This window comes from Triticum urartu, chromosome 3A (genome assembly GCF_056163025.1).
Source record: "Triticum urartu cultivar PI428250 chromosome 3A, HENAU_Tu73, whole genome shotgun sequence".
Taxonomy (NCBI): domain Eukaryota; kingdom Viridiplantae; phylum Streptophyta; class Magnoliopsida; order Poales; family Poaceae; genus Triticum; species Triticum urartu.
In genome coordinates, this window is record NC_141875.1 from 680,947,157 (window position 1) to 680,959,971 (window position 12,815).

Sequence of the window (12,815 nt, forward strand, 5' to 3'; positions counted from 1 at the left end):
AGAACAAATATACATGAAGATGACCCAGCTTGACCGGCAATTCCTTCATAATTATTTGGCCAGCTAATACAGTCAAATCAGGCATAATCAAACTATGTATTACCCTGAGTAGTGATCAGAGTACAAAACTGGGCACGTAGTTCCCTTCGGTAGGCTTTCTTTGCAATTTGTATTAAGCTTTGGAAAACTATAAGCAGGAGGCAACCAACCACCTCTATCCAGATGTTGCTTCTTGTTGTTGGCTCCTTCCAGTATTTGTGTTTTACTTTCATGTCTTTTCTTTTCAGTTTATATCTGGAATATCCATTTCTGAGCCCGGGCTCATCTGCACCCAGTGAACAGTAAATCCAAAAAAAAAAACTGATTCTTTTTTGCGTGGAAGATGTTTCAGTGCGTGAAGTCCATGCCAATTTTCAATTCGTTCAGACATCTAGGTAGCTCTAAAAAAACAGTCCGAAAAGTATATGAACAGTAAATTGTTTGACGGACCCCAAATTTGTCTTATTTGCTGAGAGTTACTAAGATATCCAAACGTGCTGAAAATTGGCACGAATCTCATGCACTGAAACATCTTCCATGAAAATTCAGTTTTCTGTACCATGCATTGTCTCCATCCGTGAGTTTTTTCCCTGTTTGATAAATGTAGATACTGGCAAATTTTGTCTGTTTCTGCGTGGTTACAGTTTACATTGTCTGTGGAATATACAAGTTTAACACCCAGATTATTATATTACCATATTTCTATGTTCTGGAACGGGCAAAAAGTATCTTGATCCCAAACTGTGTTATCTGCTCTCTGTTGCTATGTTTCAGTTTTTCTACTTGAGATGACTGACTGATTGCACACGGCCAATTTATGAGTAACCATGAAGAAAACTAGCATGTCCATGTAAGGACATCAGCCAGCTTTTGATCTGACCGTGAGCAACTTGCTCAATCGTTCATCTTGAGTTAATTAACAACAGGATCATCAGCGCTGGAGTTAACTAATACTCCAGTTTGCATGCCCAGTAACCTGTACAGAGTGGAGTAGCTGGCTGGCTCCTAATGGTCTCATCGAGACCATCGCCTGCATCTTGTAAATTGTCATTTTCTTTCTTCTATAAACATTAAGTACGCCTGCCATTCTGTGAGCTGGTAGTTTTGTACCTGGCATTCTGCGAGTTTAAGATGAGATGAGCTCCTGGTAAGTGCTTACAGGTATTTATAGTGCCAGAGGCCATGCACTCTTCTTATCTTGATAGCATGTAGGTAGAGTTGCCAAGTGAATACTGAAAAATAAAGACAGATTTGTGCACGCTTCACTAATTATGTCCCTTTATGTTACAGGAATAGGAAATATACAAATTTCATTCTATTGTGGGCATATACAAATTTCTTTTTTTCAAGGATGCAAGTGAAATAGTGAAAAAGCAATGTTATAAATTCAATCAATTTAGAATGGAGGGGAAGTAGTAACAAAAATTAATGGTCAGAATTGGCCATCTGTTTGATAAGAGTAAACGGTGACCCTGATTAATCATTGGGTCCACATTCAGTCAACAGGTGAGCACACACGCAAATATCCACTGATGAGCACATCTAGCTCCAGCAGATGACATTAGAGAGGTGATCTCAAAGTTTTCATAGTTGACTTTGAGATATATATCCTCGTGTGATGTATCAGATGGTAAAATCCAAACCAGGTTCGTGCCAGCACCACCGATATGATCATCTTGTCGAAGCAAAGCTCAGCGTAATCCTATACCACCATTGATGCCTGTACTAATGGAGTAAATCAACCTGTTGTACCCTTGATTTGCATGATCTACTACTTTATCATCATGTGCAGGTGCATGCTTACTCGAGTGGATGATCGATCAAGAGGTGCATTCTTCCACGAGTGAAGTAAACGACATCCTAGTTAAATTAACTCCCGAGTGAAGTAAACGAAGGCCTAGCTAAACTAACTCTTACCATGATGAAGGTATGATTACTGAAGAAATGATATGCTGGAATGAGAGTACGTATTCATTAGTTAGGTACTCAAATGTGTCCTGACTACACAGAGAATAATGCTAGTGTACTTCTTTTTGTGTATCTTTCTTGTTATGTCATTTTTGTAAGCATTAAGTTTACGTCTTAATATTAAAACGCCATATATACATTCGATGCATTGCTCTAGACATTTAAACAAATGGTGGTAGTGCGTGCATATCTAGGAGTATGCAGTACTCTAGACATTTAAACAAGTATCCACTGATCGATTGAGAGAACGTCCCTTTAGAAGTTGACATTTGCAGGAGCGGACGACCTCGAAGTTCTCGTGATTGATTTTCATGTTTATGCATGGCATGTTGGATGTGCTTATCCATGTAGACGTGCTTAAGAATCCCAGGGATGCATGTGAGAATCAGGATAATACGGTTGGACGCGGTGACCGGCGAGCAATGCAACAATGTGACTAATTAATTAAAGCATCTGGTTTATGATAGTAGGAATACACTAGACTTTGATTACTAGTAACATTTCAGGGCAAAGAAGCCATGTGTTTGTAGCACTGCAGGCACTTGCTTTACCGGCATACTAAATTTATTTTGCTAATTTACAGCAACGTCTCGGTACCGACGTAGGAGAGCAACACATACTTTGGAATAATTAGATAACCACAATTAAAAGACGTTTCTACTTAAAAAATTGAAGTCCAAAGTTCTAAAACTAACTCTCCAGTCTAACAAGTGGATATCATGCAAAAATGACAATGTAATAAAAATAAAATTTGTTTGCACAAATTTTTAAAAAATCCTCTGATTATTATATTACAGTACTTCTAAGATCTGAAACTGGCGAAAAGTATCTTGATCTCAAACTGTATTATCTGTTTTTTGTTGCAGGGTGTCTTCGACCTGAGATGAATGACTGATTGCACACGGCCAATGACATGTGCATGTAAGAAGGATACCAGCCAGCTTTTAATTTGACCCTGAACATCAATCAATCGCCTTAAGTTAATGGTAACTACAAGTTTTCACAGTAAAATGTACATGCATGCTTCAGTTTAATTTATTTATCTATGATATGACAGAATAAAAATAGATAGGATGTGCATGTGTCAATTATGTCGCTTTTCCGAGAGAGAGGGGGGGGGGGGGGGGGAGGGGGGGGGGGGGGGTATACGGAAAACTATGTCAAGAGTGCAAGTCAAAAGGTGAGCAGCTAAATGATTTTGGGGCATACCCTTTGCATACTCATGGTAGTATAACATACCTCTTGAATGAATTTATTATACCTCTTTTTTTATTCTCAATACATTTCACTAATTAATTATTCTAAGATGCCCCAATATGAGTATAATGTAAAACATCACGTCTCTCCTAGTTTTTTCTAATGTACTCTTTGTACATGCAAAAATAGTACTTCCTCCGTAAAATTCACTTTGGATATCATGTAAGAATCCCTAATGAAGTACATTAAAAATGATAACTAAGATATATAACCGATTCATCGAGGTGAGAAGTGGAAATACATGTTAGGGTGAGTATAGGATCATTTTCAATAATGGATGCCCTGCAAAAAAAATCTTTCACTATTGGCTATTCGGATAGGACACAAGAAATAATAAATTAGAAAATACTCAATAGCTAGTAATAAGTATTAATGATCGGATTGGCCATCCGTTCGGTAAGAGTAAATGATGACCCTGGTTAATCACATATATGTTTGGTCAACAGTTCAACACACATGCAAGCATCCACTGATGAAAGCAGCTCAAGCAATTGACAACACAGAGGCGACCTGTTATGACCGGGGTAACTTATATCCGGAGGAGGCCCACTGGGCGCGTTTAGTTAGGGGCTTAACCCAAAAGTTATCTTATTTTTATTAGCATCGTGATTATATAAACAGATGTAAAGACTCTTTTGGAAAATCAAGCAATAAGATCACAATTCTATTGCCCGGCTCCCTGAGGAGCCCGAACCCCAAACCCTAGCCGCCTCCTACCAACGCCACCGCCTCCTCCCTCACGCACGATGGCGCCCAGCCGCCGGCGGCCGCGTGTTCGTCCATGTCCAGCTCCCTCCTTCCCCTACAACCTCAGGCCTAGACCCGGTAGAACCCTAGTTCCTACCACTTTGGTATTAGCTAGCTCGGTTGCGACCATGTCTTCGCCGCCGCCCACCCCATCCCTCCCGCTGCCCACCCCATCCCTCTCGCTGCCCACCGCCACCACCGCCCCGCTGTCCATAACGGCCAGCGCGCCTCCCCCGCCGGTGCCCGTCACCACCGCTGCGCCGGTCACCGCCATCTTCTCTCCGGAAGAGGTCACCGCAGCAATCCACGATCTCGCCACCACGGTTTAGGGCATCCGCCTATACCTGGCGTGCCACCGCTGGCTGCGCCAACCGACACCGCCACCGGGCCCCTTCTCCTGCCCTAGCAGCCGTCGCTCCCGGGTGCCTCAGCGACGCTGGTCGGGCCGCTGCAGCCACCCCCGCCACCATCCCGCTATGGCCGGTGTGGCCGTCCCCAGCCACCGCGGTTTCCGCCATATCCGGCTCCCCCACGTAGCCGCAGCTGCAGCTGCAGGCGCCACCGCCGCCCAGCACCGGGCCGGCTACGATTGCGCCGGCGGGCGTTCCGATCCAGCAGGTTCGGTTCCCGCCCTCGCCGTCCCAGCTTCCGGCCTGTTTGGTCGAGTCATCACCGCCGCCGGTCTATACTATGGCCGGGGAACTGCCGGCGCTTACCCTGCCGTACGCCTACCCTGCCATACGCCGGGCCACCGTTTCACGAGGGACCCCATGTGCACAATGGGCCGGCGCCATCTTCTTCGCTGCACCGTACCGCCGAGCTGTACGGTCACGGCGGTCATGCTGAGACACCGCCACGCTTCGCCAAGCTCGACTTCGCCACCTACGATGGCACCGAGGACCCCCTCAACTAGCTCAACTAGTGTGAGCAATTCTTCTAGGGGCAACGCGCGCTCGCGTCGGACCGCACCTGGATCGCATCTTACCACCTCCGGGGCGCCGCACAGATGTGGTACTCCGCCCTCGAGCAGGACGATGGTGGCATGCCCCCATGAGAGTGCTTTCGCGAGCTATGCCTCCTTCGCTTTGGTTCGCCGATACGCGGGAGCTGGCTGGCGGAACTCGGCCGCCTCCCCTTCACCTCCACGGTGCAGGACTTCGCTGACCGTTTCCAGGCCTTGGTGTGCCACACACCGGGCGTGAGGGCGCAGCAGCACGCCGAGCTCTTAGTCGAGAGTCTGCCGGATCACATCCGCGTGGACGTGGAGATTCGGGGACCCCAGGACCTCCAGACGGCCATGTACTACGCCCGCGCCTTCGAGCGTCGTACGCAGGCGTTGCAGCAGGCGGCAACGGCTCGAGGTGGCCGACAGGCCGCCAGGCTGCCCCCAACACCACCTGTGCTGGGCCGGCCGCCCCCGACACCACCTGTGTCGGGCCGGCCCCCCCGGCCGCTCCAGGGACTACCACACCGGCCACGAGGCGGCCCTTCCGCCAGCTCTCTCCGGCCTAGTAGCTCGCGCGACGTCGCTAGGGGCTTTGCTATAACTGCGATGAGCCCTACGTGCCGGGCCACATCTGTCCACGCCTCTTCTACTTGAAGGCGGCTGACTATGTCGAGGTGGACACACTCGCCGACGGGCTCAGCGAGTTGCCGCCACCAGCTGTTGCGGAGGCCGCCCCCGCGCCCGCTCCGGCGACGGCGCTCCTGGTCTCGCTCCATGCGCTTGCCGGCATCCGCGATGAGCAGACTATGCTCTTGCCGGTGATGATTCACGGCGAGCCCTGGTGGCCCTCCTGGATACGGGCTCCATGCATAACTCCCTGCCCGAGGCTACCATGCGGCGCTTAGCGCTTCAGCCGACGGGCAGGGAGCAACTTCGGGTCACGGTGGCTAACGACGACCGCCTCCGGTGCCACGGGCTGGTGCGGAACGTGCCCATCATCATCGGCGACGAGTACTTCACTATCATGTGCACCGGCATCGACTTGGGCTGCTTTGACTTCATCCTCTACGTCGACTTCTTGCGGACCCTCGGTCCCATCCTCTTGGACTTCGACGCCCTGACGATGATCTTCTGGCGCCTGGGCGCCGCATCCGGTGGGAGGGCGTGGTTGGCGCCTCACCAGTGACGCCGCAGCTGCAGCTGGCCGCGATCGTCGCCGAACCCGAGCACCCACTGTTGGATCACCTCCTACAGCAGCACCACGACCTCTTCGACGAGCTCAGGGCCTTCCGCCAGCTTGGGTGTATGATCACCGCATTCATCTCCTGCCGGGCACGGCGCCGGTTGCAATGTGCCCCTACCGCTATCCTCAGTTGCAGAAGGACAAGCTAGAGCAGCAGTGTGTGATCATGCTCGCCTTGGGCATCATCCGGATATCCACATCGCCGTTTCTGGCGCCGTTCCTCCTTGTCTGCAAGTCGGATGGCACGTGGCGCTTCTGCATCGACTACCGCGCCCTTAATGCCCTGACACTCAAGGACAAGTTTCCTATCCCGGTGGTCGACGAGCTACATGGGGCGCGCTTCTTCACCAAGCTCGACCTCCGATCAGGCTACCACCAGATGCAGATGCACCTGGACGATGTTGCCAAGACGGCGTTTTAGACTCATCACGGCCACTTCGAGTTCTTGGTGATGCCTCTTGGCCTCTCCAACGCCCCGGCGGCCTTCCAGGCTTTGATGAACGACGTCCTCCGCCCCTACTTGCATCGGTTTGTGCTCGTTTTCTTTGCTGACATTCTTATCTATAGCGCCTCGTGGGCGGAACACCTTCAGCACGTCGCCATCGTCTTCAACGAGCTTCGAGCACACCATCTTCATCTTAAGCGCTTGAAGTGCTCGTTCGGGACACCTCCAGCTCACCACGTCATCTCGGTCGAGGGGGTTGCTATGGACGCCGACAAGGTGGCGGGCGTCGCGGCCTGGCTGACACCGCACTCACTGCGAGCTCTTCGCGGCTTGCTGGGCCTCGCGGGGTATTACCGGAAATTTATTTGGGAGTTCGACCTCATCGCATCCTCGCTCACGTGCTTGCTGCGTCGTGGCGCCTTTGCCTGGGATGCGGAGGCGACATCGGAATTCAAGGCTCTCAAGGAGGCCCTCATGACGGGCCCAGTTCTTCAGATGCCTGACTTTGACCGCTCGTTCCTCGTGGACTGCGACGCCTTCGGTGTGGGCTTTGGTGCCGTCCTTCATTAGGGCAATGGACCGCACGCATTCTTCAGCAGACCCTTCGCCGCGCGCCATCTTAAGCTCATGGCCTATGAGAGGGAGCTCATTGGCTTGGTGCAGGTCGTGCGCCATTGGCGGCCCTATCTTTGGGGCCAGTCGTTCCGGATTCGCACGGATCACTACAGCCTCAAGTTCTTATTGGACCAGAGGCTGTCTACCGTGCCGGAGCACCAGTGGATCAACAAGCTCTTTGGCTTCGACTTCACCATCGAGTATCGTCCGGACCGCCTTAACACTGTGGCCGACGCCTTGTCCCGCCGCCACACCTACCACGACGCAGCCGTCGACGACTCCGATGGGGCGGCGCTCTGCATCCGCTCCGGGCCCTCCTTTGCCCTCTTTGTTGACATCCGCAGGGCCACCGCGGTCGCGCCGGATGCTCAGCTCCTTCGTCAACGCCTGGATGACGGAGACCTGGAGGAGCCATGGCGCCTAATGGATGGCTTGCTCCTGCATGGGCGCCGTCTGTTCGTCCCGGACCACGGTGACCTCCGTCACTAGGTTCTGCTGCTGGCACACTCGGCCGACCACGAGGATGTGTAGAAGACCCTCCACTGTCTCCGCGCCGACTTCTACATCCCCGGTGATCGGGCCCTGGTCCGGGACTGGGTGCGGTCTTGTGTGACGTGCCAGCGCAACAAGACGGAGACAATGCGGCCGGCTGGTCTGCTACAGCCCTTGGAGGTGCCCTCTCAGGTCTGGGCTAATATCTCCATGGACTGCATCGAGGGCCTCCCCAAGGTGGGCGGCAATTTCGTCATCTTCATGGTGGTCGACCACTTCTCCAAGTGCGCGCACTTCATCGTGCTCGGGCATCCCTACACTGCCACATCCGTGGCCCGTGCCTTCTTCGACAGCATTGTCCGCCTCCACGGGTTTCCCTCTTTGATTGTCAGCAACCGGGACCCTGTGTTCACGGGGCATGTCTGGCGCGGTCTCTTCCGGATGGCGGGTGTGAAGCTTCACCTGAGCACGGCCTTCCATCCTCAGACGGACGGCCAATCCGAGGTGGTCAACAAGGTGATTGCCATGTATTTGCGTTGTGTCACAGGTGACCGTCCTCGCGCTTGGGTGGACTAGCTTGCATGGGCGGAGTACTGCTACAACACCTCTTATCACTCTGCCCTGAGTGCCACACCATTCGAGGTGGTCTACGGCCGATCGCCCCCGCCCATCCTGCCGGTTGACCCGGAGACGGCTCGAGCGGAGGCGGTGGGCAACCTTCTTCGCAGCCGCGATGAGATGCTTGCAGAGGTGCGGCAATGCCTCATTCAGGCCCAGCAGCTGGCCAAGCACTACTACGACGGCCACTACCGCGAGGCGGAGTTCGCGGTGGGCGACTGGGTGTGGCTGTGCCTTCTTCACTGTTCTACGCAGTCCCTTGACCCGCGCGCGAAGCGCAAGCTGGTCCCCCGCTACGTCGGGCCATTTTTCGTGCCGGAGCGCATTGCGAAGGTGGCCTACCGCCTTTAGCTTCCGGCCGATGCTCACATCCATGACATCATCCATGTGGGACTGCTGAAGCCCTTCCGTGGGGAGCCACCGGCAGCCACGCCCGCGCTACCTCCTACCCCCGACGGGCGCCTCCTTCCCGGACCAGCGAAGGTGTTGCAGGCCCCGCTACGTCGCGGGGTGTAGCACTTGTTGATCCAGTGGGACGGCCTTCCGGAGGAGGAGGCCACTTGGGAGCAATGCGACGAGTTCCGCCAACACTACCCAGACTTCCAGCTCGGGGACGAGCTGTTTGCGCAGGCGGGGAGAGATGTTATGACCGGGATAACTTATACCCGGAGGAGGCCCATTGGGCGCGTTTAGTTAGGGGCTTAGCCCAAAATTTATCTTATTTTTATTAGCATCGTGATTATATAAACAGCTGTAAAGACTCTTTTGGAAAATCAAGCAATAAGACAATTCTATTGCCCGGCTCCTTGAGGAGCCGGAACCCTAAACCCTAGCCGCTTCCTGCCAACGCCGCCGCCTCCTCACTCGCGCATGACGGCGCCCAGCCGCCGGCAGCCGCGTGTTCATCCACGTCCAGCTCCCTCCTTCCCCTACAACCTCAGGCCTAGACCCGATAGAACCCTAGTTCCTACCACGACCTCTGAAGTTTTTGTAATTAATATTGACTTATATATACCCATGGATGTATCTTAACTTATTTTATCTAACAAAGGGAACATCAATTTAACATGTGTTTGTGAGAGAAATAAAAGTAAAATTGCATCAATTTAATATATCCAGAGTAAGATACATTATATGTCTCTTTTAATGCCAATTAAGCTTCACATTTCAAATTGCCAACGAAACAACCTTCACTAAAAATTACGATGAGCTTTCAGATATTTTCAAAAGATTGGAGGTTGGCGAACCCACTTCATCTTTAAATAAAAATGAATTTGAAAAAGTCTAAGCATACCCACAACTATCAAAGGTCTAATAAACTTTCAAAAAAATAAAATCCCACAAGTAATGGCTTTTACCCCACAAAAGGAACTTCCAGAAATCTGAGCCCATTAATGACAATAAAAAATCTGTCAAACTGCCATAAAAAATCTAAAAAAAACTTTGTAGTAGCAATTTCTACCATAATGATACATGAAAATGAACCTTCAAAGTTCTAAAGCAAACTTTCTAATCTAACAACTGGAGCCTACAACAAATGGAAAAGCAATAAAACGAATAACTATGATAATAACATCGTGGACCTCCCTGCCATTCATGGCTAGTGGTTGCGAAGGACACCCTCGACAGTTTCCATGAATTAATGGAATTTCAGGGCACCAAGTCATGATGGTGGCAGCCTCTTAGCGCTTGCAAGGACCAAGGCCCCACTGAGGGAATGTATGAGAGTGTCTGCGAGCGTGGATGTGATGGATATGGTGGTGTGGTTTTGAGATAGTGCTTCAGAGCCTTGAAACTCCTTAAAGGTAGACAACATATGAGGCTATGATTTTTTTTCTCTTTTCATTAATTGAGAGGAGGAACTTCAGGTGAGAGAAAGAAGAGGTATGCAAAACAGAAGTGGTCGATGTGGTTATGTGCTGGGTGAACCTCCCCCATCTTGTGACATGGCATGGATAACTAAATTGATGTTTGTTAGTAGTTAACCATAAAAGAGCACCTTATGTTACTAACCCATATGGCACACACAGTTCTCATTTCAAGTCAGTTGGCACAAACGCTGATTACTTGATACATATGTACATAGTGATACATTGACATGTTACATTCTCGGTATATATCACAAACACTACACCATTGTTTACCATAACAATGAAACCCTTATTTGATAATATGCAAGACCATAACAAATAAATGGAAAAGTTTGAAGACATCTATTTGACACACCAGATTGGGCTCCATACTTTTAGATTCCTCACGTAACGCAAACTACGGGTAGGCATCGCCATACCCAGATCCAGCACCTCCGCCTCCACCACTTCCACCATTTGTTCCACCGCCATTGCCAACACCGTTTCCACCAGCATATGCATTTGTACTACCTTGTCCATACCAATTGTTATTAGCAGTAGCTGAGCCAGAACCAGTGCCACTACCAGCCCCATATGCACTAGATCCATGGTAACCACTAGCTTGCCCTCCACCGCCGCCGCCACCGGTACCACCGGCACTAGTATATCCACCATAGCTACCACCATAAGGATAGGAAGATCCTTGACTATATTGACTAGAACCCGAGCCCGAGCCACTGCCGCTACCAGATCCAGCTCCACCATATTGGCTACCACCGCCACCTCCGCCTCCTCCTCCACCGCTTGCATGTGCACCACTACTAGAGCTCACGCCTGACCCAGTTCCACTCCCAGAACCGAAGCCAGCACCACCCTGAGACCCCTCACCCTCTCCTCCTCCCGTTCCTACTCCAGAGGCACTGGAGTACCTAGCCACCCTTGCAGCATTGGCCAATCCAATGCTCAACAGGACAACAAAACCAAGAGCTAATAATTTTGTGCCTACCATTGTGTGTGTGCCTTCTATCGCAGTGTACTCCTGCAAGATGATGGGTTCTAAGTGACAGATTGTATGCGTATTTATAGTGCTTGCGACCATATTGGTGGGGTGGGACTTGTTGACAATGTCAAGTGGATGCTTAAATATTTAGCGCATTAATTGGTGCTGCAAGACTTGGATACACACCATGCAGGCAATGAAGACCGGAGATATTACCGTGTGCGATATTTTCTTTGGATGCTTTCTTCCATTGGCATCCGTTGGGTTCAACACACACATGCAAGCATCCAGTGATGAATACAGCTAGCTCCAGTAGTTGACGGTACAGGGGCGGCCTCGAAGTTCTCGTAATTGACTTCGGCATGTATATCCGCGGCCGCCATAGCAGACAGGAAAATTCCAAACCATGTTTTTGCCAGCACCATGGATCATCTACTTATTATGTTTTTTACGTTCATGTCACATAGGGCAAAAATTGCAAAGAACCACGCATAAGCATAGCTACTAGTTGTGATTATCCTACAGTCAAGTAACCATGCATTCATAAAGAACTGATTGGCTGGACGATGGATGATCAAGTGGGCTTGGATAAGCGTTGATTTTACCATGAACATGCAACTTGCTTGATCGGTCGACCGATCCCCTTGGGCCGGGTTAACAAGTTGTCGCCATTGTCTGCCCGATGGCAAGCAAGAGCTGGAATCAAAGTAAACGACGACTCCACCGATGTAATCGAATCGACTTGAGCGCTTACGTGCCGCTGCATGCAGTAGCCATCCATTGATTATAAGAAGCTTTGACAGTGTGCCATCAGCTCCGCTATTGGTTTGGAAAGAGCTATTGGTTAGCAAAGTCTGAGTGGAGGCATAAAATAATTAGCTCCTTAGTTAGTGCTTGTTGACTTGGATACATCACGTAGGTAATAAATACTGAAGAGATTAATCTGTGAGCTTTTTTTGGATGCTCTATTGGCAATCTTTAGTCCCCATCCATCCAAGGTTTTCAAATGCTTGATGTGGCTAGCTTGCATTCTGTGTTATGTCTACTAGGGCTTCAAAAGCTGATAGGAAGTCTATATATCTTGATCGATGGAATAGAACCTTGACTTGTGTAGCTGAAAGATGATTACAAGATGCAACCTCTGATAAGCTCATATAAGCTCGATATATGCCATTTTTTGTTACTTTGTGCTAATCAATGATACAGTGGAATATTGATGTATCTTAATCAATCAAAATGATAAGAATGATTGGCCAAATGAAAGTATTGATATATTTATTTATTTACATATTTACAATTTGGAAGATGCTTTTGAGCCATCCGTTTAACTCTAGAACGAAATAGATTCAATCCTCGTTCGCATATGTGGTGAGCAATCTAAAGAAAAATACAATGGGCAAAAAAGGGACAAATCTTTTGCTAGAGAAGCTCAGCACGCAGTGAGTCGGATGAGACAGTTGAGTAGTTGATATTGGGGGGTGACCTCGAAGTTCTCACCATTGACCTTGACATTTATGCATGAGCACGCGGCTACTTCGCAGAAATGACAACCCATGGAAAAGGAACCAAGGAGACTTGTTAGAATCACATTTGCA

General features: G+C 49.8%; 1 protein-coding gene and 1 pseudogene across 1 annotated transcript; one reads left to right on the forward strand and one right to left on the reverse strand.

Moving 5' to 3' along the window:
* The first annotated feature begins 4,010 nt into the window (after window positions 1-4,010).
* On the forward strand, window positions 4,011-5,213 carry LOC147981526 (uncharacterized; annotated as a pseudogene).
* Window positions 5,214-10,417: 5,204 nt separating this feature from the next.
* On the reverse strand, window positions 10,418-11,265 carry LOC147981527 (uncharacterized). Its single transcript, XM_087513997.1, has one exon. The coding sequence runs from the start codon at window positions 11,227-11,229 to the stop codon at window positions 10,639-10,641; it is 591 nt and encodes a 196-aa protein (XP_087370123.1). The 5' UTR covers window positions 11,230-11,265; the 3' UTR covers window positions 10,418-10,638.
* Window positions 11,266-12,815: the final 1,550 nt, after the last annotated feature.